Raw genomic sequence first — 27,944 nt, forward strand, 5'->3', positions numbered from 1 at the left:
AGTTGAACATTAATGAAGATTGTGATGTTTTGTAAAGATAGATAAGTCCATTAATCAATAATCATATTTATTTCACAGGCCCCCGACGAAGAGCTCATTTGAGCTCGAAATGCATTGGGCATAAAAGACAAGTCGCCAAAGTCCAGATTCGGACCAACTTTTGTTTAGACTTTGTATATTTGTGTTAAAATGTGATAACATATCAGACTATCATTGTAAAAAGTGAAGATTGATTTTTGTTGAAACATGTTGATAAATACATTTTTTGAAACTTACAAGTGTTAAAGCATTCATAAATGTGTAGCGGTGTTCCGCAAATAGCAATAGTGCGCAGAGGTTAAGTGTTCCACACACTTAAGATAAGGTTCCATTGTCTTTTATTGCCATTTGACTTCACATGTGATACAAAAGTAGGCAGGATAAGAGCACAAGGTTTGTTGCATACATGCATCAATGGTCAGGCATGAAGTCACAATCAGAATTCTAAAGGCACGGCAATCTCAATGCACAGGGGGACGTTACTGAGCTCTTATGAAAGTCTTACTGCAGGGCTAATGACAGGTAGCGTTGGCATATGCAGGAGTCCAAGAAGGAACAAGCATTTACAATGCAATGGTCTCGGCATTATTAAAGGTAGAGCTATTGGCATTGCTCATGACATTTTTTTTCATTTTTAATAAAAAACATAAATAAATGGTATTGTCATTTACAATGACAATAGGTGAGCATTAGAGAGTAGTAGAGAGTATTCGTGGACACAGAGCCACACACACTGAAAGCCACACACAGAGCCACCCCACACACACAGAACTCCCACAAACACACACAGAGAGCCCCCCCATACACACACACAGAGCCCCACACACAGCAAGCCACACACACACACACAGAGTCCCACACACAAACAGAGCCCCCCACACACACAGAGCCCCCCCCCCACACACAGAGCCCCCCACACACACACACACACAAACACAGCCCCACACAAACACACAGAGCCACACACAGGCCCCACACAGCAAGCCACACACACACACACACAGCAAGCCACACACACACACACAGCCCCACACACACACACACAGCCCCCCCACACACACAGAGTCCCCCACACACACACACAGCCCCACACACACATAGAGACACACACACACAGAGCCCCACACACACACAGCGAGCCCCCCCCCACACACACACACACAGCGAGCCCCCCCCACACACACACAGCGAGCCCCCCACACACACACAGCGAGCCCCCCACACACACAGCCCCACACACACACAGCCACACTCACACACACACAGCCACACACACACACACACACAGAGCCCCCCACACACACAGAGCCCCACACACACACAGAGCCCCCCCCACACACACACAGAGCCACACACACACACACAGCGAGCCCCCCCACAAACACACACAGAGAGCCCCCCCACACACACAGATAGCCCCACACACACACCGAGAGCCACACACACACCCCGAGAGCCACACACACAGAGCAACACACACACACACAGAGCCCCCCCACACACACAGAGCCCCACAAACACACACACACACAGAGCCCCACACACACACACAGAGCCCCCCCACACAGAGAGCCCCAAACACACACACAGAGCCCCAAACACACACACAGAGCCCCCCACAGACACACACAGAGCCCCCCCCAAACACACACACATAGCCCCCCCACACACACACAGAGCTCCCCACACACACAGTGAGCCCCCCACACACCCAGTGAGCCCCACACACACACACAGTGAGCCCCCCACACACACACGAGCCCCACACACACACAGTGAGCCCCACACACACACACAGTGAGCCCCCCACACACACACAGCGAGCCCCACACACACAGCGAGCCCCAGACACACAGCGAGCCCCACACACACAGCAAGCCCCCCACACACACACAGCGAGCCCCCCACACACACAGCGAACCCCACACACACAGCGAGCCCCCCACACACACAGGGAACCCCCCACACACACAGCGAGCCCCACACACACACACACACACACACAAAGCGAGCCCCACACACACATAGTGAGCCACACACACACACACAGCGAGCCCCACACACACAGCGAGCCCCACACACACACACAGCGAGCCCCACACACACACACAGCGAGCCCCACACACACACACACACAGCAAGCCCCACACACACACACACAGCGAGCCCCACACACACACACACACACACACGCACACGCACACAAACATATGTATATATATATATACACACACACACACACACACACATATATATATATATACACACACACACAAACATATATATATATATATATACACACACACACACACATATATACACACACACACACACACATATATACACACACACACACAAACATATATATATATACATACACACAAACATATATATATATACACACACACACATATATACACACACACACATATATATACACACACACACATATATATACACACACACACACACATATATATACACACACACACACATATATATATATATACACACATATATATATATATATATATGCACACACACACACATATATATACACACACACACACATATATATATATACACACACACACATATATATATATACATATATATATATATATATATATATATATATATATATATATATATATATATATATATATATATATACACACACACACACACACATATGGAATATGCTACTTACCAGTATGCATCTGTTCTTGGCATAGAGGGCTGCAGAGTGGTACGTTATGAATAGATTGCCATCTGGTGTTGGGCTCGGATGATTGCACTTTGTTTTTCTCTTGGAGAGTCTTTTGTATCTTGGTGACTCCTCCCTTGGTTTGTAGTGCGCATGGGCATCGGCTCCATCCTTAGATTGTTTTGCCATAGTAGGGTTAGATGGAGTAGTGTAGTAGAATACAGATAAGAATGCCCATGTAAGTGTATCTAAATAAGATAATGTTGGAACAGACACAGGTTTCCGGGGAGGCTGGGAGGGCATGTACCACTCTGCAGCCCTCTATGCCAAGAACAGATGCATACTGGTAAGTAGCATATTCCGTTCGAGGCATATGGGCTGCAGATGGTACATTATGAATAGACTATACAGCAGTTCTCTCCCTAGCGGTGGTCGCCCGTGTCTGTTGCAACTGTCTGAAATAAAGTTTTTAATACTGCTTGTCCCACTCTAGCTTGTTGTGTTGTGTGCACATCTACACAATAGTGTTTTGTGAAGGTGTGCGGTGTAACCCAGGTAGCTGCTTTGCATATGTCATCTAGTGGAATGTTTCCCAGAAATGCCATAGATGCTCCTAGTTTACGTGTAGAGTGAGCTCTAGGAGGAACAGTTAATGTTCTCTTTGCTTTTAAGTAGCATATTTGAATGCATTTTACAATCCATCTGGCAATGCCCGCTTTAGAGATGGGATTGCCTTTGTGTGTTGGAGAAAACGCAACAAATAGCTGTTTTGTCTTTCTGAAAGTTTGTGTTCTTTCTATATAGTACAATATGGCCCTTCTAACATCTAGTGTATGTAGGGCTCTTTCTGCTACTGTTTGTGGTTTTGGAAAGAAAACCGGTAATTCCACTGACTGATTGATGTGGAATGCTGAAATTACCTTTGGTAAGAATTTTGGGTTTGTTCTAAGAACCACCTTATTTTGGTGTAACTGCATAAATGGTTCTTGAATTGTAAAAGCCTGCAGCTCACTTACTCTTCTAAGTGACGTGATAGCTATGAGGAAGGCCACCTTCCATGTGAGGAATTGTATTTCACACCTATGCATAGGTTCAAAGGGTGGCCCCATTAGTCTGGTAAGTACTATGTTGAGATTCCAGACTGGGGAAGGTGGTCTTCTTGGTGGAATGACTCTTTTGAGTCCTTCCATGAAAGCTTTAATTGCTGGTACTTTAAACAGGGAAAGATGTTGCCTGTTTTGTAGGTACGCCGCTATAGCTGCGAGATGAACTCTTATAGAGGTATATGCTAAGTTACATTGCTGCAAGTGTAGTAAATAGCAAATGATTTGTTTAGTGGATGCGTCCAGAGGGTTCATGTGCTTACTGTTACAGTGTATAGCAAACCTTTTCCATTTTGCTGCATAGCATGCTCTGGTGGTAGGACGTCTTGCTTGCTTAATGATTTCCATACATTCTGGTGGTAAATCTAAATATCCAAACTCTATGACCTCAGGAGCCAGATCGCTAGGTTCAGTTGTTTGGGATCTGGGTGCATTATTTCTCCATGGTTCTGTGTAAGATGCATGGGTAGTAATTTTAGCTTTTGATGTGGTACTTGTGAGAGTTGTAGCAGTGTGGTGAACCACGGCTGCCTTGCCCACGTGGGTGCCACTAGTATCATTGTCATTGAGTTTTGCTGCAGCTTCCGAACCAGTAACGGAATTAATGGTAGAGGAGGGAACGCGTAAGCAAATTTGTTGGACCAATTTATCCATAGTGCATTGCCCTGGGACCGTTGGTGTGGGTACCTGGATGCAAAGTTTTTGCATTTTGCGTTCTGATGATTGGCAAACAGATCTATCTCTGGTTGCCCCCATTTTTGGAAGAATGGCTGCAGTATTTGGTCGTGCAGCTCCCATTCGTGTACTTGTTCTGACTGTCTGCTTAGGATGTCTGCTATCTGATTTTGAACTCCTGGTAGGTGTTCTGCTAACAGATAGATCTTTTGAGGAATGGCCCATCTCCAAATGTCCTGTGCTAGTTTGGATAGTTGGAGAGAGTGTGTCCCCCCCTGTTTTTGAATATAATACATTGCAGTCATGTTGTCTGTTCTGATCAGGACTGCCTTGCTTGTGATTTGCATTTGGAAAGCTTTTAGTGCTAGCAATACTGCTAATAGTTCTAGGTAGTTGATGTGCAGTTTCTTTTGCTGCACACTCCGCTTCCCCTGCACTGTGTATTTGTCCATATGCGCTCCCCATCCTGAGAGCGATGCGTCCGCTGTTATTATCACTTGTGGAATTGGCTCTAGGAACGACCGTCCCTTGGAAATGTTTTCTGTGTTCCACCACCTCAGAGAGCGATACGTCCGGTCGTTTACCAACACCAGATCTGTAATCTGACCTTGAGCCTGATTCCACTGTGTCGCTAGACACTCCTGTAGTGGACGCATTTGTAGTCTGGCATGAGGTATTAGCAGTATGCAGGAGGACATCATGCCTAATAGTTGCATAAACACTTGTGCTGGTAGTGCGTGTTGTGGTTGAAATCTTTGTATTAACCCTACCATTGTTTGTATCCTGATTGGGTTGGGGTATGCTATTGCCTTTTCTGTGTCTATAGTAGCCCCCAGGTATTGCTGAATCTGGTTTGGTTGCAGGTGTGATTTTTTGTAGTTCACCGTGAACCCTAGGTGGTGCAGCAATTGAATTGTCTTCTGTGTGTTGTGAAGACATTCTTCCTTTGACTTGGCCTTTATTAGCCAATCGTCCAAGTATGGGAAGACATGTATTTGTTGTCTTCTTAGGTGTGCTGCCACCACAGCTAGGCATTTTGTGAAAACCCTCGGTGCTGTTGTGACACCGAATGGAAGGACTTTGAACTGATAGTGTTGTCCTTCTAACACAAACCTTAGGTATTTTCTGTGGGCTTTGTGAATTGGGATATGAAAGTAAGCGTCTTTTAGATCCAGTGTAGAAAGAAAGTCCCCTTTCTTCAGTAAAGGGAGTACTTGTTGGAGCGTGACCATGTGGAAATGTTCCGAATTTATGTAAGCATTGAGAGGTCTGAGGTCTAATATTGGTCTTAGGGACCCGTCCTTTTTGGGGATCAGGAAGTATAGAGAGTATACTCCTGTTCCTTGTTGATCTTTTGGGACCTTCTCTATTGAATGCTTTTGTAGAAGTGCTAGTACTTCTTCTCTTAACAATGTCAGATGATCTTGACTCATTGGACGCTGTTTGGGGGGGATGTTTGGTGGGGTAGCTGTGAGTTCCAGGCAATAACCATGTTGGATAATTTGTCTCACCCACTTGTCTGATGTGATGTTCTCCCAGACAGGTAGGAACTGTGATAGACGTCCCCCGACCGGTGTTATGTGGTCTGGGGGGAGTTCTATGAAGTCACTGTTTTGGGGTTGAGGCGTTGCGGTTGTTATTATTTCCGCGGCCTGTACCCTTGTTGTTGTTACCTCTGTAACTGCCTCTTGAATTACCTCTGGGTGATGTTGGTGTGAAAGAGGTGGATTGCTGGTTTGTTCCTGTATTCTTTGAGCCCCCTCTATAGGTGGATCTACGAAAGGAACCTCTTTGTGTTGGCTGTTGCAATGCTCCCATTGACTTAGCCGTTTCTGTAACTTTTTTCATTTTTTCTAAGGTCTCATCTGTGCTTGAACCAAACAGTGTCTTTTGATCGAATGGTTTGTTCAGTAGGGCCGTTTGTACTTCCTGTTTGAATCCTGAGATTCTAAGCCATGCATGTCTCCTTAACATGACACTGGTATTGATAGATCTTGCTGCAGTGTCTGCTGCGTCTAGGGCGCACTTAATGGAAGTATTAGTAATTATTTTACCTTCCTGTATTAACTGATCTGCCTTTTTCTGATGTTCTTTGGGGAGATGTGCGATGAGTTTTTCTAATTCATCATAATGTGCCCTGTCATAACGTGTGAGTAGTGCCTGTGTATTGGCTATACGCCAGCTATTTGCCGCCTGGGATGCTACTCTTTTGCCTGATGCATCTATTAATTTTGACTCTTTATCAGGTGGAGGAGCCTCTCCTGTAGATAATGAGTTTGCTCTTTTACGAGCGTTTGAGACCACCAGCGAGTCTAGAGGTACATGCCCTTTAATAAATATTGGATCCTTTGGAGCCGCCTTATATTTTTTATCAATCCTTGGGTTTAACACCCTAGCCCTCACTGGGTCTTTGAATATTTCTTCTGTGTGACTGAGAAGACCCTTCAACATAGGAAGAGTACCTGATGTTCTTTGTGCATTAGGTAGCGTCTCTAACAGGAAATCCTCTATTTGAGGTTCTGTATGTATATCTACTTTATGATATTTTGCTGCCCTATTAATGAGATGCACAAACCCTGTGTTATCATCAGGTGGTGAAGGCTTTGAGGGATATAACTCTGGGTCGTTGTCCTCATCTGACCCTACGTCATAATTTTCCCATGGGTCATCCTCATCTGGGATGGTTTCGTCATCCCCTTGAGGTTCTCCCTCCCCTAGATCACTGTCTACATCAGACTGAGGTGTAGATGGTCTTGGTGTGGAAGGTGTAGGAATATTTGGCCTAGTGTGAGGAACAGGAGAAGAGGGTGTGACTTTAGGTCGAGGAGAGGCAGGAGGAGTTATATTTGTCCCCATTGTTCTCTTTTTTGAAGGAAGAGACTTATCTTCTGTCTGTTCATTCTTCCTCTTCTTCGTGACTACTTTGCCAGTTTGCGGATCGATAAACAAGATCTTTTGTTTGGGATCTGTCTGTTGCTCCTGAATCGGTACCGAAGTTCCTGGTTCCGAAAGGTGCTTATGTTTTCGATCGTCAGTGTTTGGTGTTTTCGGCACCGAATGTCTACTCGATTCCGACTTCCTGGGTATCGAGTGAATCTTGGACGACGAATCATATTTATGTTTCGACATTGAATGTTTCGATACCGAGCTTTCCCTTGTATGTAGCCTCGGTGCCGAAGTCGATGTCGCCCTTTTCTCGGATCCGACATGGTGGGAGTCCGAGTGTTTCGGTTTCAGTTTCGGTTTCGTTGCCGGGCCCGAGGGCGGGGCGTCGGAAACTTTTTTCTGCGGTTTGACCGGGCCCGAAGGCGGGGTCGTTACCGCACGGGGTCGGTTTTTTGGTAGGGGGACGTCATCACTCACGGTTTGTTGCTCTATGAGTTCTTCAACCTCCGACTGGTCCCCTTCCGACCCCGACTGGTCCTCTTCTTCCTCAATTTGCTCGTCTCCGAACAGCTCCGGGATTGCCTCCGACTGCATTCTGGAAACCTCGTGTCTTCGAGCTCGACGATTTCTAATCGTTAGCTTGGAGGAGAATGCTGCGCAGGCCTCGCAGTCCCTGGATTCGTGTTCAGGCAATAGACAGAGGTTGCACACCTCGTGTAGGTCCTTGTGTGGGAACTTAGCACCACACGTTGGACATTTTTTGAATGGAGTCCTTTCCATGGACTCCGGGCTTGACTGCGTCGAGAAAGGCCTCCTGTTCGTCGACGTAGATCCAAGTTTTTTCTCTTCGATTTTGAATTTGCAACGCGTCGGAATGGAAATGAAACGCGTTCGATAACAATACCGTCGAATTGGAAAGGGAATACGCGCCGATAAATCACTTTTCCCTGAATTTGATCTGGAGCCTCTCGATCCTCATCCGAACCCGATGGCGGAAAAAAACAATCTAAGGATGGAGCCGATGCCCATGCGCACTACAAACCAAGGGAGGAGTCACCAAGATACAAAAGACTCTCCAAGAGAAAAACAAAGTGCAATCATCCGAGCCCAACACCAGATGGCGATCTATTCATAATGTACCATCTGCAGCCCATATGCCTCGAACATATATATATATTCACTGAAAAAACCATAGGTTTTAGGCCTGATATAGTTAGGAATTAGCATTTAAAAAAACCTTAGAAATTCACTGAAAATACCGTAGGTTTTAAGGGTGCTATAGTTAGCTGAACATTTCACTCGTATAAAACCATTGAAATTCCTCCGATTAGTTAGTTGTACTCGCTATATCTCGCGCGCCCACTATCCACTGCTGATGATGTCACATATTACAATATTCATGACATGGTCAGTGACATCACTGATGACATCTCAAATGACATTGCCCCCGGGATTTGGCCACCCCGGGGGCTATTTAGCACTAAAGCGGGCTTCAGGTTTTTTTTTTTTCACGGGATACGCGTATCCTACGCGCATCCCGCGATTTAAAAAAAAATAATAATAATTTTTGGGGCCTTTGGGGTCCTTGTGGGACCCCCCTGAGCAGTCCTAGGGGGTCAGGGTGTTTCTACCCTGCCCCCTTTGTGCCTTTTGCAGACTTGTTTTTCAGTTTTCTTGTGCCTCGGTTCTACTGAGACACAAGATGGTTGTAACACTTCCTGTTTTGAGTGTTGACAGACAGTTGACAGCCAATTAGCATGCAGCTCGTGCTCGTAATGGTACCTGCATGATCCTCGGAGGATACGCGTACCCTACTCCTTCCATAGATATATACCCCCCTGAGCAGTCCTAGGGGGTCAGGGTGTTTCTACCCTGCCCCCTTTGTGCCTTTTGCAGACTTGTTTTTCAGTTTTCTTGTGCCTCGGTTCTACTGAGACACAAGATGGTTGTAACACTTCCTGTTTGGAGTGTTGACAGACAGTTGACAGCCAATTAGCATGCAGCTCGTGCTCGTAATGGTACCTGGATGATCCTCGGAGGATACGCGTACCCTACTCCTTCCATAGATATATCTATGATTTTACTTTTGATTTTCTCAGGAACTACTGCACGGATTCACATCATTTAACAAAAAGCGTGATCTGTGAACCAAACTCTACCTTTTTGCCAAATTTGGTGTAATTCTTGTTCAGCAGTTCGGGCTGTAGCCGCGCTTAAAGGTCCCTATGGAAAACACGCTTTGGGACCTCCCATTTTTCTCGGCCCCTGCTTGACGAATCACCCCAAAACTTTCAGGATAGGAGCAGAGCGGAGCGCCCCATCTTCTTGGAGAATTTCGCGAAAGTTCGTCAACCAGCACCAAAGTTATTTCAAATAGAATGTTCTATTGGGAATAACTTTGGCGCCGGTTGATGAATCTCTGCGAATTTCTCAAAGAAGATGGCCCGCTCCGCTCCGCTCATTCCCTGAAAGTTTTTGGGGGATTCGTGAAGTGGGGACTGAGAAAAAAGGGGGTCCCAAAACATGTTTTGCCCATGTTATTTTCCATAGGACGATTAGACACGGCTACAGCCTGAACGGCTGAACGGAATTACAAGAAATTTGGTAAAATGGTAGAGTCTGATTCGCAGATCACCCTTTTGTTTAAATGGTGTAAATCCCTCCAGTAGTTGAGAAAATCAAATGTGAAAACATGTATATATCTATAAGCGTGCACCGTGCGAGCACCCCGCGATTTTTCAGAAACTTTTTTTTTTGGGCCTTGGGGGTCCTTGTGGGACCCCTGAGCAGGCCTAGAGGGTCATGGTGCTTCTACCCTGCCCCCTTTTCGAGCTCTACACATTTGTTTTTCTGCTTTCCTGTGCCTCAGTCGACCGAGGCACAAGATGGCTGCCAACAATTTCTGTTTTGGAGTATTGACAGACAGTGGCAGCCAATCATCATGCCTTCCCGAGAAAGCTGCATGCTCATTGGCTGTCAACACTTCAAACCAGGAAGTGTTGGCATCCATCTTGTGCTCGGTAGACCGAGGCACAAGAAAGCAGAAAAACAAATGTGTATAACACAAAAAGGGGGCAGGGTAGACACACCCTTACCCCCTAGGCCTGCCCAGGTGGTCCCACAAGGACCCCCAAGGCCCCAATATATTTTTTTGAAAACCCGGTCTGTTTTTTTTTTCAAATTACCCCCCGGGGGGACTAAATCGCGTGGACATTTGAGATGTCATCAGTGAGGTCATGAGTGATGTCACTGACCATGTCATGAGTGATGTAATATGTGACGTCATCAGCAGTGCATTGCAGGCGCGCACGTTATAGTTAGCTGAACTAACTAGAACAGGGGAATTTCAAAGGTTTTGTATGAGTAAAATGACCAGCTAACTATAACTGGTGTGAAACCAATGGTTTTTTCAGTGAATTCAAAGGTTTTTAAAATGCTAATTCCTAACAATAACGTGTGTGAAACCTATTGTTATTCTATATGCATCCACATACATGGTTTATGACCAGCTATTCTTTCATATACATTAATTATGAACACAAGTATTTAAACAGAATCACAGCATAATCTCATTGCGTAAGCTTCTAGCGTGAGAAGGGCAGATCAAGAGTATCATGGTTGGTAGGCTCACTCTAGCGTTCATAGACTTTAAACACCCCCTACCGAAATGTTCTGCAGTAAATGGCTATCCCAAGTCCCACTTGATGACCAGTGTCCAGCGTGGGCAGGAGGACCCAACTCCTTGGTGCATTTGCTATTTTTTTGCCCTTTCTACAAAAATTTGAGGTAAAAGTGGATTATACCTTTATGTAGATGCACTTGCACCAGACACCATTTGAAGAGTTTAGAATCTTTAGCACTGACCCAGAGTGTTGTGGTGTTTGGTATGGCAATATTTTTGATGTCCCTCTGGATTACATGCTGGAAGTGTATTCTGTGATTAGGACTTTTATACTGTGTGACATGTGGCTAATGGACTATTTTCCCACCATTTAATATTATCTGATGGTTTTACCATTTTACCAATTGATGTATATCAAATTTGGATTTTAATCTTTTGTTATGTCCTTAAATGTCAACTGTGGGATCCAGAGGTCCTTTGATTTCTATACGTGGTTCATTCTTTTGTGTTTATTGTTAGTTCTGTTTGTATAAAAACAGACACGTAGGAAGTATACTCTTAGGCGTTTAGGCTTATGCCTTTTTAAATGCTCATGATTCGTCCGGGTTGCCAACCTTGTTTTAAAACAAATGGTATGCACGTTGATTTAGGAACCATTGTGCATTCATAGGAGCACATTCTTTTGAGATGCTACTGAATGATTAGAAAGGGCAACGCCCCACTCAGTGCTGTCGCAACAAGTTGCAGATGGGATACCAGTTGCTTTCTTTGTTGGAGGGCAGCCCTGTGCTTTTATCTCTGTTTTAAATTAGGATTGTTTTATATTTATATGTGTAATCTTGTAAGATGTAAATTGAAAATCGAATTGATTGAAAATACATTTTTATGTCAGTTTGGTAACATAGTGGCACCTGTAAAAGAACATCAGATTTGGCCTTTGCACTGTACTAACAAATGGGAGAACATGAGTTAATTACTAAACTTGCACCAAAAACATATTCAATTGGCCACATCTATTTTCACAATCATGGTATATACAGTTTATATATAGAGGAGTATAGTGCAATATGCTATTTATCACCATTGTTGAGTGTGTGAAGGGGTCATGCCTCAAGAAAGGTGAAGCCTGGAGTTGTTTATGATGCCTCGTCTCTTCAAAACAATAGTAGTTACACAGGTTACTTCCCAGAAACGACCCAAGACCCCAAGAAACAGGCTTCAAAGTACACAACAAATCAAACACACTAGAAAGGTGATTGGTTAATGTTGGCCTGGATCTGAATATTGTAGACTTCATTAGTAACTTATTGTTGATGGGCTCTTGATGGATGTAACAGCGAGTGGTGCAGCTTTCAACCCAGAAATGGGAACACAGGACAGGAAATGGCCCAATTGTATTTGTTTATTTATTTGTATATATGTAGAAAAAACGTAAACTCCACACTCAGTCATAACCTTCAGATGGAGCTGTAACCTTTACATGGACTCACCTGCTTATGAGTGGATATTTTCTTTGGTTACAAATATTTAACTATTTTTGAGTTTATGCAGTTTTGGTTTGACTACTGTTTGTCCTTTTTTACTCAACAAAGTTGTTCAAGAGCATATATTGCAATGTACCCTTCTCTCAAATAATCTTAATACATTTAACAAAAAATATATTCAGAAATGACCCAGATGGGGGACCAGAAATATCTCTTGCATAACATCCTGAAGATACTCTGCTGGTCATGTGAGAGTACATCTTCAAACACAACAATACACTTATAGGGGGTCAATAAAAATCAGAGATGAAAGAAAAGAACTATACAAGGGTATAGAAAAACTGGTAAAGTATGCACTTAAGGTCTAAAAATCTAAGATTAAATTACAAAGCGATAGCTAGAAGACTGGCAGGAGGTGTTTCTGAGAAGGACGTGTGTGTAATAATGGACAACAAATTATTTATAAGCAGCTGATGTAATTCAGTAGCAAAGATAGAACATTCAATACTAGGTCGATTAAAAGGCAAAACACGATCAGAGCCAAATAAAAGTAATTATTAGATCTTAAACAAATTAGTAAGCTGCCCGTTAAAAACTGCATTCACTTTTGTACACCGCAAAACAGCATTGACAGACATTAATAATCAGGAGTGCAGGCTGGCATCAGGTAAAGGACAGAAAAATGTACTATGAAAAAAATGAAAGAGCAATGCAGTTGAGAGGGAAGACATTTTTTCAATAAAGCGTAATAAAAAATAGTTAAATAATTATCTAATGAAATTTGAAACATGATGCTACAGAGGGTTGGAGCAAGTGTGTGTTTCTCATCTAGTACATTCTAATTTAAAAGTATCTGATTTATTGAGGGAATTCCAGTTGTAGATCAATTAACACAGCCCTACAGAGTACAACTCTAAAGAAATATATAAGTTTAGCAATATTCATACTTAGTAGCACAGTCTTGCTCTATTTATATTATGCATGCCTCGCCTTTATTTTTCTAATGTAGCTCACCAAAGACGATTATAAGGACATTAAAATGATTCTGGCTTCCTCCATGCACTTTAACTCACTGTGGTACGGAAGATGATAGATACTCACATCATGCAGGAGAGCCAGTCCAAAGAAGAAGGAAAAGACATAGAACACCATCCTCCAGCTGCGTGGAAAAAGAAAAGACACTTAAAGGAAACAGAAAACAGAATACAGGAAATGGAAAATATGTAGAGCATTGGTTTATTGAAATTGGACAATGTGATCATTTAATTAGGTTATCATACATATAGATGGCAGACAAAGTGCATTCTCCCCCCGCCACACTGCATGCTTTACAAGGACCCAACCCCACATCAAACTCGGGAGTCGTACTTGATTTTCTGCAGTGTGCTGCTTGTTTATTAAAATTTAAGTTCTCTGGTCAATTACCTCATTGACCCACCAATTCTCTTTATTTATTCGTACATATTCAAATACAGTATTTAGGAATAAACTTGCACTTATAATACAATATATACATTCACCGCCCATTCCACTGGGCCTTTTATTTGACTTCAGGGTTGCGCCAGCAGGCCACAATCCAGATCACCTGCCCCATACGTTAACCCCCTTCTGGTCAACAGAGCCGCAGGTGAGGAAAGCGCCCACTTGGGCAACCAGCGGCCTCTGGGGTAGGGATGAAAAGCCAAGGCCACCAGCAGGTCGGCCCCAACTCTCCCGCCAGCCCAGAGTCCATACTGATTTAGCAAACCTGTTCAGAGTTAACTGTCTCTAGACAAGAAGTTCCCGTGGTATTCTTGTCCGGAACCCCGCCACAGGACGAGGAGCTTACTGGCGGACTCGACCTCCCCCCCCTGCGCTCAAGAGCTTCGGAGACGGCTCCTAGGACTGTTTCTATAAATATCTCCATACCCGCCTCCGACAAGTGGACTCCGTCCTTTGCATATAACTCCGGCCTTTCTGCCTGAATTAATTTATGGCGAATCGCTTTAATACTCGATTGTTTCAGGATTTCCGCCACCGATTGGTTCAGTCTTTTGACAGATCTGTTTATTGCCTTCATGGGTGCGCCCCGAGCCCACGCGAGTCTCGGGATGACTTCCGACCACAGTACTATAGCTTCTGGGAAAATGTTTTTGATTGCTGCTAGGGTAGAAAACAGGGATTCCTTCACTTCTCTCCTCCCGCCTGGAATCATGTCGTTGCCTCCGCAGTGCAACACGAATACGTCTGGCGAAGGCATGCCTTTTGCCCGAGCCGCTTTTACATCCCTCGGGACGTCCGCTAGGAGCTGCCCGCCTATTCCCACCCAATGATGGTCACAACCTCGCATCATGGTCACCCTGTCCCTGAGTGTCTTTTCGAAGTGCGCCCCGGCCCTGCGAATGAAGGAGTGGCCGCACCAACAGATTTGGGTTCTCTTAAGGGAGGTACCTAAAGTAAATATGAAGAGTAAATGTGAAGAGATACAGGCAGTCGATTCTTACAAAAGGCACGCAAGCGAAAGATACGTCAGACTAATTGCGGGCGGATATAACGTTCATAACAAGATGATTTCCAGCGACCCAACCTTTTGATTACCTGTTCGGGTAGGCCTAGGCCAGCAGCCGTTGTCGCTGCTCCAATTCTAAACGAATGTGATGTAAATTCGGCCGGATCCACTCCGATCCGTGCCAAGGCCATTTTTACTACCCGAGTGAACTGGAACCTGGTAAGGGGTAACCCATTCTCATGAATCAAGAGTCTATCATCAGTTCCCTGGGGCCTGACTTGGAGAAATACCCTCAGCAAATTGACCGGACAAAAGGGCTCACCCTCTACTCTACCCAGTTGTAACCAGGTACCTCTACCCAGCGGATCCGTTTTCGATCTCCGCACCCTTAGCCGTAGGACACCTTTGGACTCGATTATATCAGAGCACCTCAGACCCCCTTCCCTATCTGATTTAGACGCCGGGAGTAATTCTGAAATTCTCAGAGCCCCACAAAAGGCCAAGGTATAGGCCACCCGGAACAACTGTGTCTCATACTGGGAGAAACATACGAAAGGGAGAGCTCCTAAGATTTTTATCAGTTTTTCAACGTTTATCGACCTCCTACAATCTTTCTCCCCGGGCGCTAGGCGCTCCCATCCTCTCATTGCTCTTCTAACTCTCTGGTCTTTAGTCGGATCAGACACCCCCCGTAGACCCGCATAAAATGCTAAAGCCGACAGCTGCCTTTTCATGAATTCTACCGACTTCGCTTGCTCTTTCTGCTGCACGATGAAGCCTAATACACTCTGGGGGGCAAAGATGTCCGCTACACCCACACCCCTCAGGTATGCCATATACGACTCCCATGACCTCTGATACATACTCATAGTCCTTGGAGCCAAGGATGCAGATATCAACTCGGGGGCTGTGGGGCACCAAACTTCCATAGCTCCGCTGGGAAGGCTGACATTGACGTCTCTGCCTGGGGCCAATGCTCCCGGAACTCTGTCAACTTAAAACGAGACAATGCATCAGCCGCTTTGTTTTCGACACCTGGAACATGTTTAGCAGTGAATTGGACATTATGGCTCAGGCATTGCAAAACCAATTCCTTCAACAACCTGAGTACCCAAGTACAGGTGGCCCTCTGGCTATTAATCACCATGACTACGGACATATTGTCTGACCAGAATACTATACTCTTGTTTGCCAGCAGATCTCCCCACAAGTGCAAAGCCACCACTATGGGAAAAAGTTCAAGGAAGGAAATGTTAGTAGTCAGGCCTCGCTTGATCCAGTCATCTGGCCAGCACTGCATACACCATTTTTGACCGAATATAGCTCCGAAACCAATACTACCTGCAGCGTCGGTGAACAGCTCAAGATCCGTATTAGAAGAACAGGCTGCTCGCCACAATACCGTGCCATTGAAGTCCCTCAAAAAACTTTTCCAAATCATAAGATCCTCTCTAACTGTGGCTGAGAGCCTCACTCTGTGGTGTTTGGCCCGCAGTCCAGACATTGCCCTCGCTATACTCCTGGAGAAGGCCCTGCCCATAGGAATGACCCGCAGAGCAAAGTTTAGTTGACCCAGGAGAACTTGTAGCTGATGTAAGGTTACCTTCCTTGCCCCCAGGCAGCCATCAATAGCGGCCCTAAAGGCATCGACCTTGACTTTTGGCAGCCTGCACACTCCTGCTGTCGTATCGATTTCTATGCCCAGGAAGGTCAAACACGTGGTCGGGCCTTCGGTTTTTTCCGCCGCCAAAGGTACTCCGAGCGCCTCAGCCAAGCGCTGGAAGCCCAGCAGGGCCTTCCTGCACGACTGGGAACCCTCGGGACCCATGAACAGAAAATCGTCCAGGTAGTGGACTACAGCATGTGAGTTGTCCGAGGTCAGAAACTGCTCAACCGCCCATTCTAGGAACCTTGCGAAAGTCTCGAAAACTGCACAGGCAATAGAACACCCCATAGGCATGCACAAATCCAGAAAATAGTTACCGTCGAATGTGAAGCCCAAGAACCTGGTGTCGTCCGGGTGCACGGGCAGTAATCGAAAGGCTGATTCAATATCGGCTTTAGCCATTAGAGCTCCCTCCCCTAATGCCTGCAATTTCTCAATAGCCGTGTCAAATTTGGTATACTTCACTGAGCACAGGTCCGGATCTAACTTATCGTTGACTGAAAGCCCTGGGGGACTCGACAGATTATGGATCAGACGGAATTTACCCTCCTCCTTTTTCGGAACTAGACCCAAAGGGGAGCAAACCAGATTATGGGTAGGTGGTTCTGTGAAAGGACCCCCAACCCGCCCCAACGCTACCTCCTTCATGATCTTTTCTCGAGCTGCCTCCATATTTCGCAACACTGAGCTCTGATTGCGAGGTGGGACATTGGAAGGTGGGGCTGAAGACGGGATGCGAAAGCCAATTGTAAAACCCTGCAGTAGGAATTGAGCCTCCCCAAGATTATCGTATTTACTGAGGAGGTGTGTCAGGACATGCCGTTTAATTGGAGTTGGTAGTTTTGTCGGGGGTCTTAGCTGGCTTTCCTTTTGGGGCACTGTGGCTGGTTTGTTCTTTGGGGTTACTGGTTTTCTTAAAACACCTAATCTCGGGATGAGAGGTACCCCCGCAGTAGGAACAGCAGTGTTTGAATTTACACGAGACCCCCCTGGTACACTCATTTCTATTAAACTGCCAGCAGGCCTGTTTTTTCTCACCGATCCCTTTGTCAGTCCGAAAGGACTGGCCCTGAGTTGAGGGCACTGGGGTAGGCGTTGAAGGGGTGGAATAAAAGACTGTATGCCACAAATTAATCTCCCGTTGGTCCCATGCTATACCCGGATGAACTGCTTCATCTGCCTGAACATTTTATCGTATTTCAGCCACCCCTGGCCTGGAAACTCCGTTGCCGCTCCATGTATCAATGATATATAACTCATCATTTGTGGGCCTAAAACAGGATATTTTTCAAGCATAACAGCGGCATATATTGCAAATCCCGTGATCCAATTCTTCATGGACCATTCTACCCATGATTTCTTCTGATTGTAATCTCCCTCCTTTCCGGCTTTGGGCTTTCCGGCCGCCACCCCCGCGTTGATAAGGTCGAACACTTCTATGTATTCGCCTCTGAGTATCCTGTCCTTCATATCTGCTGGCACATGCCAAGTTATCCCCGCGGATGGCGATAAGGTCATCGAGGAAGAACCAAACATTAGAGGGCTGAAAGCTAATAATGGGGAACCAGCTGGTTGCCCCCCAAACCCTCCCTGCACCTGGCCATTAGAGGGACCCGGAACCTCACCCACTGCATTCGCCCTTGAGCCCTGACTTGGACACCCTAGATTAGAGAAAGCGGTCATCGCTAAGGGGGACCCGTGAGCTGAGTAAGCAGGAAACATTGAGCTCACCGGGCTGCTACCTATCGCCTGACCATGTGACCCATATAGTTGCATCCCTGGTAACTGAGCGACCCCCCCGGGCTGAACCCAAACTTGCGACACTCCGCTACCCGGCTGTGCCACTACTGGCGGTAACATACCGTGCGGACCGGACCCCCCCACAGAAGTGACGGGGAACCCTCCTATCAGCGTAGGCCTAGTTGCCTCATACTGCCCATCGGCGTCATCTGTGTCGTTTTCTGCGCCTGAGTTCGAATCAATTGCCTCTGGCGCCTCCTCCTCACCTGGTGATACTGGTCGTGAATCCGTTGGCCTAGACCGCTTGCCTCTTGCCGAGCTTCTAAGCTTTTCTGGGGTCTGCTTCGTTCTTTTGCCTCTCCCCCTCTCCTCCTGAGAGTTCGCATCTGCTTTAGCCCCGTCTCTCATATTCTTAAGTACCCAATCCATGCCCTTCTCTCTTGTGAACTCCAGCAGCTCCGTAAAGGCAAGGAATTCCTCCTTCTTGGCTGCGGGTTGTTTACCCTTCGGTACCTTCTTCGACGGCATCCTGCACTTAAAGAAAACAACGTTAAAAACTTATCGAGAGACGCCAACGGCTTTTTAGGCCCACCGCGCCACGGCTGTGCCCGGGCCCCAGGAAATCGAATGATCGAGCGCCAGCGCTCGCCCTCCCCCCCGGACACGAGGATTTACCGCTGCAAAACCCCCCCCCTGCCAACAACATTTAAATCCAGAAACTAAGCACGAAAAGCTGTAAAAGGCTGTAAGGAAATCTAGCACACACTGCAAGGCCCGCTAACCTAAACCACGAGTCGGGGTAACTCTCGCTGTATACTCCAACGCGATGCTCCCACGATGTCTTCTCTTGGAGACGTCCGACTCCTGGATGATCAGCGGACAAAGAGGGGGCCTCTAGGCTGGTCGCGGGCTTTTAAGCCTCGCGCCCTACTAACACTTCCGGGGCGTACCTCGTCCTTTGTTCCCATTGGTCCTGACGCGACGCTCACTTCCGGGTCACGCAACCCGGAAGTGACCCGGCTCCGGGTCGGCCCTTTGGCTGCCACTAACGACGCCATTCCCCGATGGGGGTTGGCGCCTTCCATTTATATCAAAAATAAAATTGTTAAGCAAATTCAATTTTGTTTATTAACTAGATAAGGCACACCGCAATGAAGCGATGTACCTAGGTTGACAGAATAGGCTCAACTGCAGATGCCGAATTTAGAACTCAATCTTACTGAAACACTGGCCACTCAATCAGTTCTTCTACCAGTGATAGAGCAAGTCTGCTGTTTATCAATGGGTAGTATGATGCATTCAGGTTGATAGGACATTTACCTCAGCAGTCAACAGAATTGTGTAACTCCTGTACACTTTGAAGAGAAATTAGTAGTTAATAATCTTTTCTCTACTCTGCCGCTGTAGGTGAATTTTACATGGCAGAGCGACACTGGGCCTCTGACAACACTGGATAGGTCACCTAGAAAGGACAATCAAAGTATGAATGTATGTATGTATGTATGTATATATATATATATACACACACACATATATATATATATATATATATATATATACATATATATATATATATATATACACCCACACATACATATACAAATATATATACACAAGTGCAAGTTTGCTTAGCATGTTAGCATGTTTAAATCTCACTTTGCATTTATCAGTGTATATATACACACAATGAAATTCTTTGGGCCAACTAGTAAGGGAAATCATAAAGTTTATAATATATATATATATATATATATTTCAGTCAGTCAGTCAAATTATCTTTATTCGATTTAGTTAAAAATCATACAAAGAGCATAAAAACATATTATATACAAGTAAAATACAATTAAACAATTTCATTTCAATCGAATTCATGTGACAGGGTGTTACAGTTGAAAACAGAGTTTAAAAAATCTATAAAAGCAATTTATACAGGGAAGTTTACTAAATTCTTGCGTGTACTTATACACACACACACACACACATATATATATGTGAAGCGCGAAACGCGTCGTGATGACTATGGGAATACCACTTGCTGAATAAATCATCTTTGCACCGAATTTTGGGTTCGAGTCCGTTTTTGGGAGCTGACAGAGCTCTGCGCTACACCGGATTATTCCTGGAAAATATATATATATATATATATATATATATATATATATACACACACTTATATATTAACATATACACACACAACATATATATATATATATATACATACATACATACATACACACATGTGTACGTTTGCTTAAGATGTTTAAATCTGTTTATATGTATGTGTACACACACACATATACATATATATATATATATATATATATATATATATATATATATATATATATACACACACACACACACACTCCTCCATACAAAGTCAGATTAAAACATTTTAAGCAAACATGTAGGCTCATGTATTGCCTCAAATAATAGCTGCTTTGAGTTTAAAGGTAGCAAAGAAAAGTTATTGTGTGAGAGAAAGTGTAGTGTTCTTTGTTGTGCTGTTGCCCCCCAGAAGATTCAACAGTCATGTTGGTGGGCCTAAACGGGATCAGGACAAAAGCGGCTGGGGCACCGGTCCACATGGCCCCCATCTAGAGACACCAGTGTCGCCTGTCAAGCAGCAATAACCAATTTGTAAGTAGGTGATAAAAAGAGCGGGGACTTCAATAGCTGAAATCAGACTTACCGGGTGACAGAGACACTTTGTATGCAAGTGAATATATGCTTATGTAAACTTAATATTTTTCTTTTTTTGGAGTCAATACCTTTTGGTATGTCAGTTTCATGCTGATAAATGTGTTTCAGTCTCACATGTTTTCTTGTTAGCCATCATCAGGACATCGGGACCTGTGTTCTTCTTCTTTAGTATGTTTGCCACAGGCTCTTTCTGTTCTTTCCCTTTGATGTGGAGATGTTTGTAGTCTTCTAAAGCATTTCCAATTATACGATTCATTATTTATGTGAGAGAAAGCATATTCACTCTCTGCTTGAACTAGATGATTCTCTAAATTGTCTGTTGCTTGCATTTGATATATCTATCTATTTACTACTTCATCTTTGATAAGTCACACTCTGTCCTTTATGTTGTGATCTTACAATTCCATGGGTTTGTTGAATGTTAGTGGACTGCCCATTACTAATAGTCTGCACACAAGATGCAGCGCATACACAGTAGCCACTGAACATTCACGTTAGAAGACACACCAGTAAAGATAAGTGTGGAACTGATGTCCCGAACACTAGATTATTTTTATTGAGGCATACCAATGGAAAGCCTTGGTGGTGTTAGAATGAACATTGAGTGTACCACTCTCTTATGTACACACTGTATTCATGCATAAAAGGCTCAAACAGAGGTGGTCTGGGTAACTATGTGAACAGAGGCCCCGTTTAGGCATTCCTTATGCATTAGGCTGCTTAGGAGATTACTCTGACTAGGGATACAAAATTGTCCTTGTAAGAAAGATTGGAGTGAGTCCTTCTTATTGTCCGACAAACACAAATATTTCTAGTTATGCTCTTCACAGGTAATCTTGATCTTGCCAACATGTGCTTTGTCAGGTGGGTGTAACCTCTCGATTTCCTCAGGGCTTAATATCACGTCTAGTAAATGTGTGTCCACAATACAGATGACAGCGTAATTCTCAATAAGGACAACACCCATGTAAAGGTTCGGTCAGATTTCCAATTTAATCTGATCCTATGCCATGTGCAGTATTACTTCACGGTTGTGTCAATTGTAAGATAATTAAACAAATCTTAGACCATTTGTTCCAATACCTTGCAGAATACACTATGCTACAGAATATTTTTGAACTGGTCAAGGAGTTATGCCGCGCTGATGGAACAAATGTTGGTGAGATCAGGATTACATGTGAAGAATACGATAAAGAACATTTGCTATTGACCAACAAAAAGAGAGACACACTCTAATATATTCTGGTGTGCTTACAAGGGCCATTTTCTATTCCTTGAGATTTACCTCTTAAACGTGGAAATCATTTGTGTTGCTACTCTCTTTCTCTGCACAGCACCCTATAAGGACTATATACCAAGAATCTTTCTATGAAATAGTGCTGTTTGGATAAGATGTGTGCCAACATAATTCTGGTCACATAACCTGACTGGGAAATCATCAAATCACATCAAAATCCTTTATTCGGTATATCGAATATATAAACACCATAAAAGTACAGATAAAATTTGCATTAAAATTGTTTCAATGAAAAAAATCATTCTGAAAAAAGAGTACCAAGTTAGAAAATTTCAATCAGTGCCATCAAGAACAGTAGCACAGGATAGTCCAAAAGATGGTAAGAAAACAATGTGCAAATTTCATGGCTAAAAAAGTTTAATAGTTAAAACGCTGAGTATATTGCAACACCTAACCTAGATTTTGCCTGTGCTTTATACAAAACTTCAAGAATTGGGCTACGTTTTTTGCAAAGCTAGGATCTTCCAAGAATTGTAAGGCAAGATAAGCCGGGCGACATCTCCTTAAGCCCAGGATTCTTAATAAGGGGATCAACCATACTTTTCTGGGTTCTATATAAAAGTTACAAAAAAAAACTGTGTGTATTGTTGATTGGGGCGAAATGTCATCGCAGGGACACAGCATCAAGGTAGGTGACCAATCATTTGTTTTTGGGAAAGACACCAAATGGTGAAATATGTTCAGCCTGAAGCGTGTTAACAGAAATTTTTCAAAGCCGCTCAGTTCAAACATTAGGTAAGGTTGCATGTTCAGAGTAGTTTGGATTGTTAGAACATGCTGGATGGTATGTTTGGAGGCCTCTGAGGTCAGCCGTAGTTGTTCGCGATGAGATAAACACAATTTTTTAAAACTTTTCCTGGGAATTTCTAAAATTGATGTGGGGGAATAGTAATACCTTATCAAGCCTAGATCCTTTAAAAAATTCTTGATATAAACCAACCAATCGATCCTGTGTCCACGTTTCAAAGAGAGGCAATCTTGCAAGATTGCTTTGGTAAGTGTGGATTTGGTAGAAGACCAAATACGATACCACAGGAGGACTGGGAAATCAAATGTGGCTTCAATAGCTTGGCTAATCACCGTTATAAGCATTGCATTGTCAATAAATATTTGTTAGGGGAATTGCGCAGTGGAAGATAGCAGGGCTAACACAAAGGATTCACAAAGAGCCTCCGGACTCTTGGCGGAGGCCCAGCCTTCAAGGCGGGGGCCCTTACTGGTAGGGAGGGGCCTTCGAACCGCAATTTCTCATTGCGGAAGTACTGCCACGAGTGAGGGCTCACCGGCACGACTGCGGGGCCTGAACCACGAATACAGAGGCCCTTTGTGAATCAGGCCCAAAATCTGAACTGATTTTCTGTGGGCGAGGATGAAGACGTATGCCGGGGCTTTACTCTTAAACATCAGAAAGCCTGAGAGTTCTCTTTAGCGACAGGACAACCGGAGCTGTGACTTGAGCCTGAGCTGGCTGTTGCACTACAGGGATCCAGAAACATATGGTGGGTGGATACCCTGCATAGTGATAGGTTTCAAGCAACATAATGGAGATCAAATGCACGTTGACCGGTCAGCAAGAAAATAGAGGCTTACTGGGACACATATTAGGGGCAAACAAGTGTTTAATTTGTAGAAAAATAATAGCCAGGGTTCTCGTCAAGAGGCCACTGCAGCTTGCATTACAAATTTCCCCAGCTATGTTGCCGATGATAGTAACAACACTACTAACCATCACACTCCTACAAGTGTGACAATTCAGACTATTCAAGGCCCCCAAAGCTATGAGAGCTTGGGTGTCAGGTAATAGCAATTTTTAATGCATACTGAATTAATTAATGTATACTGAATTAATAATTGACTGTGGTCATCTATAAATTAGCCACACAGCGTCACCTTGTGGCAGACTGGTACAAGTGCCAATGGTGAAAATTTAGTGCTAGTGCAGACCACCTGAAACCACAGGCTCAAATTAAGCACTTGGGCAAATGCTGGAGTATGATTCACTTACTTCTTCATAAGAAAATCTAACATGACTGAGGTTTCAAAGGAAGGTAACACCATCAAAACTGAGTTCTTAAAAATTCCTAACCATGTCAATATTTAACATCATTTTGCCACTGAAAACATCATCATGCTTACTTAACATTCTGATGCCACGACATGTTTTGTGGTGTGTTCTGATCCTCTGGACTAAATTATACACAGACAAAACAAATATAATCCATTTAATCCTGGACAGGAAAGTTGAATTGGCAAGATGTTCCTTATTTCACTCACATATTTTGAAATTATGTGAATTAGAAACAAACTGAGAAACTAAATAAAAGGAACACAGTATCTAGAATGGTGAATCTTTGGGGAATTTTTTTGGTTCCTCAACTAAAGTGAACTTGATTTGTGCAGTAAGAATCCACATAATGTTTGTGAACTACTAGGGGAGTAGCATCACTACTCGGTGAAGGTACCTCATCTATAGCATTGCTGCCACCAACCAGGAACCACAGAATTAGGGATCTGAGATGCTAGCTCTTTAAGTCTATTTGGAGGGGTACCAGTTTAATGTCTTTCCTGTCCCATGGTATTCTAGATTTGTAGTTTATGTTTTCACTTGGGGTTCCGGCTCTGTCAAAATAAGCCTGAAAGGAAGAGGTACAGAGGAACGTACCGGACAGAGAGACAGAGATAAAATGAAGTATTCTATTTGGCGATGAACCTGGCATGCTCGGGCCATCTGTCGCACCAGCATAAAAATGATTAGCTTTAAGTTCAATAAAACAATACCATTTTTTTATGAGGGTAATTATCCCCTATATTTGAAAGTAAATGTTGAACTAAAGGCTGCTGTGTGATATCGGAAGGCTCTGGTATTTATGGTAATAATGTACAAACTGTGATTGGGGTTGTAAAATTGCACGATAAGGCTTTAGCCAGGATTTTATTGTGTATAAATTGATATGTGTAGCTGAGGGTCATTGAGTTGTATTGCTTGCCTGTGTAATAAAAACATTGTCAACAATAGTAACAACATCAGAGATGCATTGCAGTTCTTGCAATGACTCAGGTTGCCGGGTGTCATAGTGATTGGGTTATGCAAATGAATGCAGCACTTTGTAGGAATGGGATGTGCTACTGTAAATATAGTTTGGTGATCCGCCCATAATCCCTTGCAGTGTGTCCCATCCACCGCTTTCCACTGCAACCTTGCGGTGTGCTATAAATCAGAAACATGTAATAGGAAAACTGTAGGTTTAAATGGATAACCTTGCGTCTCTGAGCGTAAACCAATCCTGTTAACCCAGATGCAATATTACTATCCACACATTTAGAGACTAAGAACTTGGATGCATTAAATTCTCAAATATTTACTATTAATCTAAAAAATGTGTGAACACGAGCATTCTGGTTCATTCAACTACTCTAGTACTGGGACCAAGAACCGAGGTGCACTGTAGTTTCTGCGAATCCTCCTGACTGGATCACGTGACCATTTAGCATGTGATAGTGTCAAAATTCCCACTTCATTGGCTATTAGTAATTCATTAAGTCTTAGTTTCCTTGTTCGGATTGGGTGTTCCAAATAGAGAACGGGTGAACACTCATACTTGGCCCCTAGACTAAGCTGCATCTCAGAGACACACAACTACGAGAGTTTCCTACTTTCTCAAGCACTGTATTATGCTGTTGTACATATTTGTGTCATTACAGTACTAGGGATCATTTGTGTAGCAATGCCAGTGCTTAATTTGACCATTGGTTTCTGGTGCTCAGCACCAGCACTTAATTGTCAACACCAGCACTTATGATAGACTGCCACACGGCGGCACTGTTTGTCTAATTTAGTGAGAAGAACAGTACTAGTAGGCTGACAGTTAGTAGTTATGTTGTTACTGTAATTAGCAGCGCCGATAGCGGCAATGGAAGTGGCCTCCTGACGAGGGCCCTGGCAGCCATAATTTTACAAATTAAGCCCGCTGTAGAACACAATAGAAATTAAATAACTTTTGGATCTTAATAAGTATTTATTACCACCAAACATAGTGAGACCCATTTCATCACCTTTCTTTCTAGGAGAAAGAGGGAGTAAAAGCGTGCATGTGTTCCAATGTATGCCTGTCTGGTTGCCGGCAGTGGTTCGCATAGAGCACACAATCTAATAATTTGTATTTATATATATTTAATGTATGTGATCTACAGAATAGAATACCCAGGGATATTAAGACTAAATCATGAGCCCCCCAGATATCTTACATATGTATTCCTACAGGTTGCACAGGACACTTTAAAGGCACAATCAACCCTGTAAAAAATTTATGACGAGTCAAACCTGTAACCAGAGATTGCACACAGATATCTATAGCAAGTGCATTAGACTTAGTCCTGGAGACATATTCTTAGATTTTAAAATGTAGCTTGTTTGTGAGCAACAAAGTGAGCCATAATTCCTTTATTATTTCATTTTCCTTATTGATTTCTTTTGGACATACTTTGTTAAAATAATGCTTATGTTCTGGCAGACTACTGGCTTGGACTGCTCAGACTCCTCTTGATACCTCCCTGTTTTTGTGACGTCAAGTATTTTTCCATCCCCAGCACTGATTAAATGTCTTGTTTGTTTATTACATTATACAAATGACCTGTGGCTGCGCTGGCAGAAAGCGGATAATGACAGAAGGCGCTGCGAGCTAGACAAGACTTCTTCACTATCAAGCCTAATTGAAAAGGACTTCCATAGAATGCAACCACATAAAGTATATAAATTGTAAAACAAATTATACTAGTGCAGATAATCGAAAAACGTGCTTAATTTGAGCTAGTGGGTTCCGGTGCTTGGCACTGGCACTTAATCGTCAACAGGGAATATTCGACCCGAAGGTATTGAAGCGCTTTTCATGAGCACCAGTTGGACATAATTATTTTTGTTAGACGCAGGGAGATTAAGTGATTTGCCCAGAATCACAGGATGTTGAGCCGACGCGGAGACTCAAACCTGGTTCCCAAGCTCCAATGTTGGCAGCTCTGCCCTTGCGCCACATGCTCTCCCCACTTGTAGGGTTTCGTAGTTAGGTCTATTATAGGTGGCTCTAATAGCAGCAATGGGCTGGTGCAAGCTGCCTCCTGACAAGAGCCCCAGCACATATTTTTTCACAAATTAAACACTGATTGAAAACCTTGTGAACTATAAGAAAAAATGTTGTCAATCTTACTTATGATTTAAGTACCCTAATGCACACAGATAAAATAAAAGCTGAATTCATTGCAATTTACCACCTCAAAAATGTTCCAACTATTATTTGCCGCACTGGAAAACCGCTCATGCCACCAATGAAGGAAAACATCTTCCCAACACGGCTTCACTTTCTTTTTTTGGAACTATACCTTTAAATAAGTAAGCATTGCAGTTCAACCAAATAAAAATAAAATAAATGTAAATCTGTATTTGTAAAGCGCAAACTACTCACCCTTACGGGTATCAAGGCACTGGGGGCCGTCGTGGAAATTAAGTGAGCTATTGCCCAGAGTCACATGGTGCTGAGCTG

General features: G+C 43.7%; 1 protein-coding gene across 1 annotated transcript in view; it reads right to left on the reverse strand.

Moving 5' to 3' along the window:
• Positions 1–27,944, reverse strand: part of LOC147673402 (ceramide synthase 2-like) — a 236,029-nt gene that overhangs the window by 55,046 nt on the left and 153,039 nt on the right. Inside the window, exon 4 of the mRNA XM_086947261.1 lies at positions 13,618–13,675. Within this exon, the coding sequence (XP_086803387.1) occupies positions 13,618–13,675 (58 nt within the window). The remainder of the gene's footprint in view (positions 1–13,617; positions 13,676–27,944) is intronic.

Source organism: Lissotriton vulgaris, chromosome 12, assembly GCF_964263255.1.
Source record: "Lissotriton vulgaris chromosome 12, aLisVul1.2, whole genome shotgun sequence".
Taxonomy (NCBI): Eukaryota; Metazoa; Chordata; class Amphibia; order Caudata; family Salamandridae; genus Lissotriton; species Lissotriton vulgaris.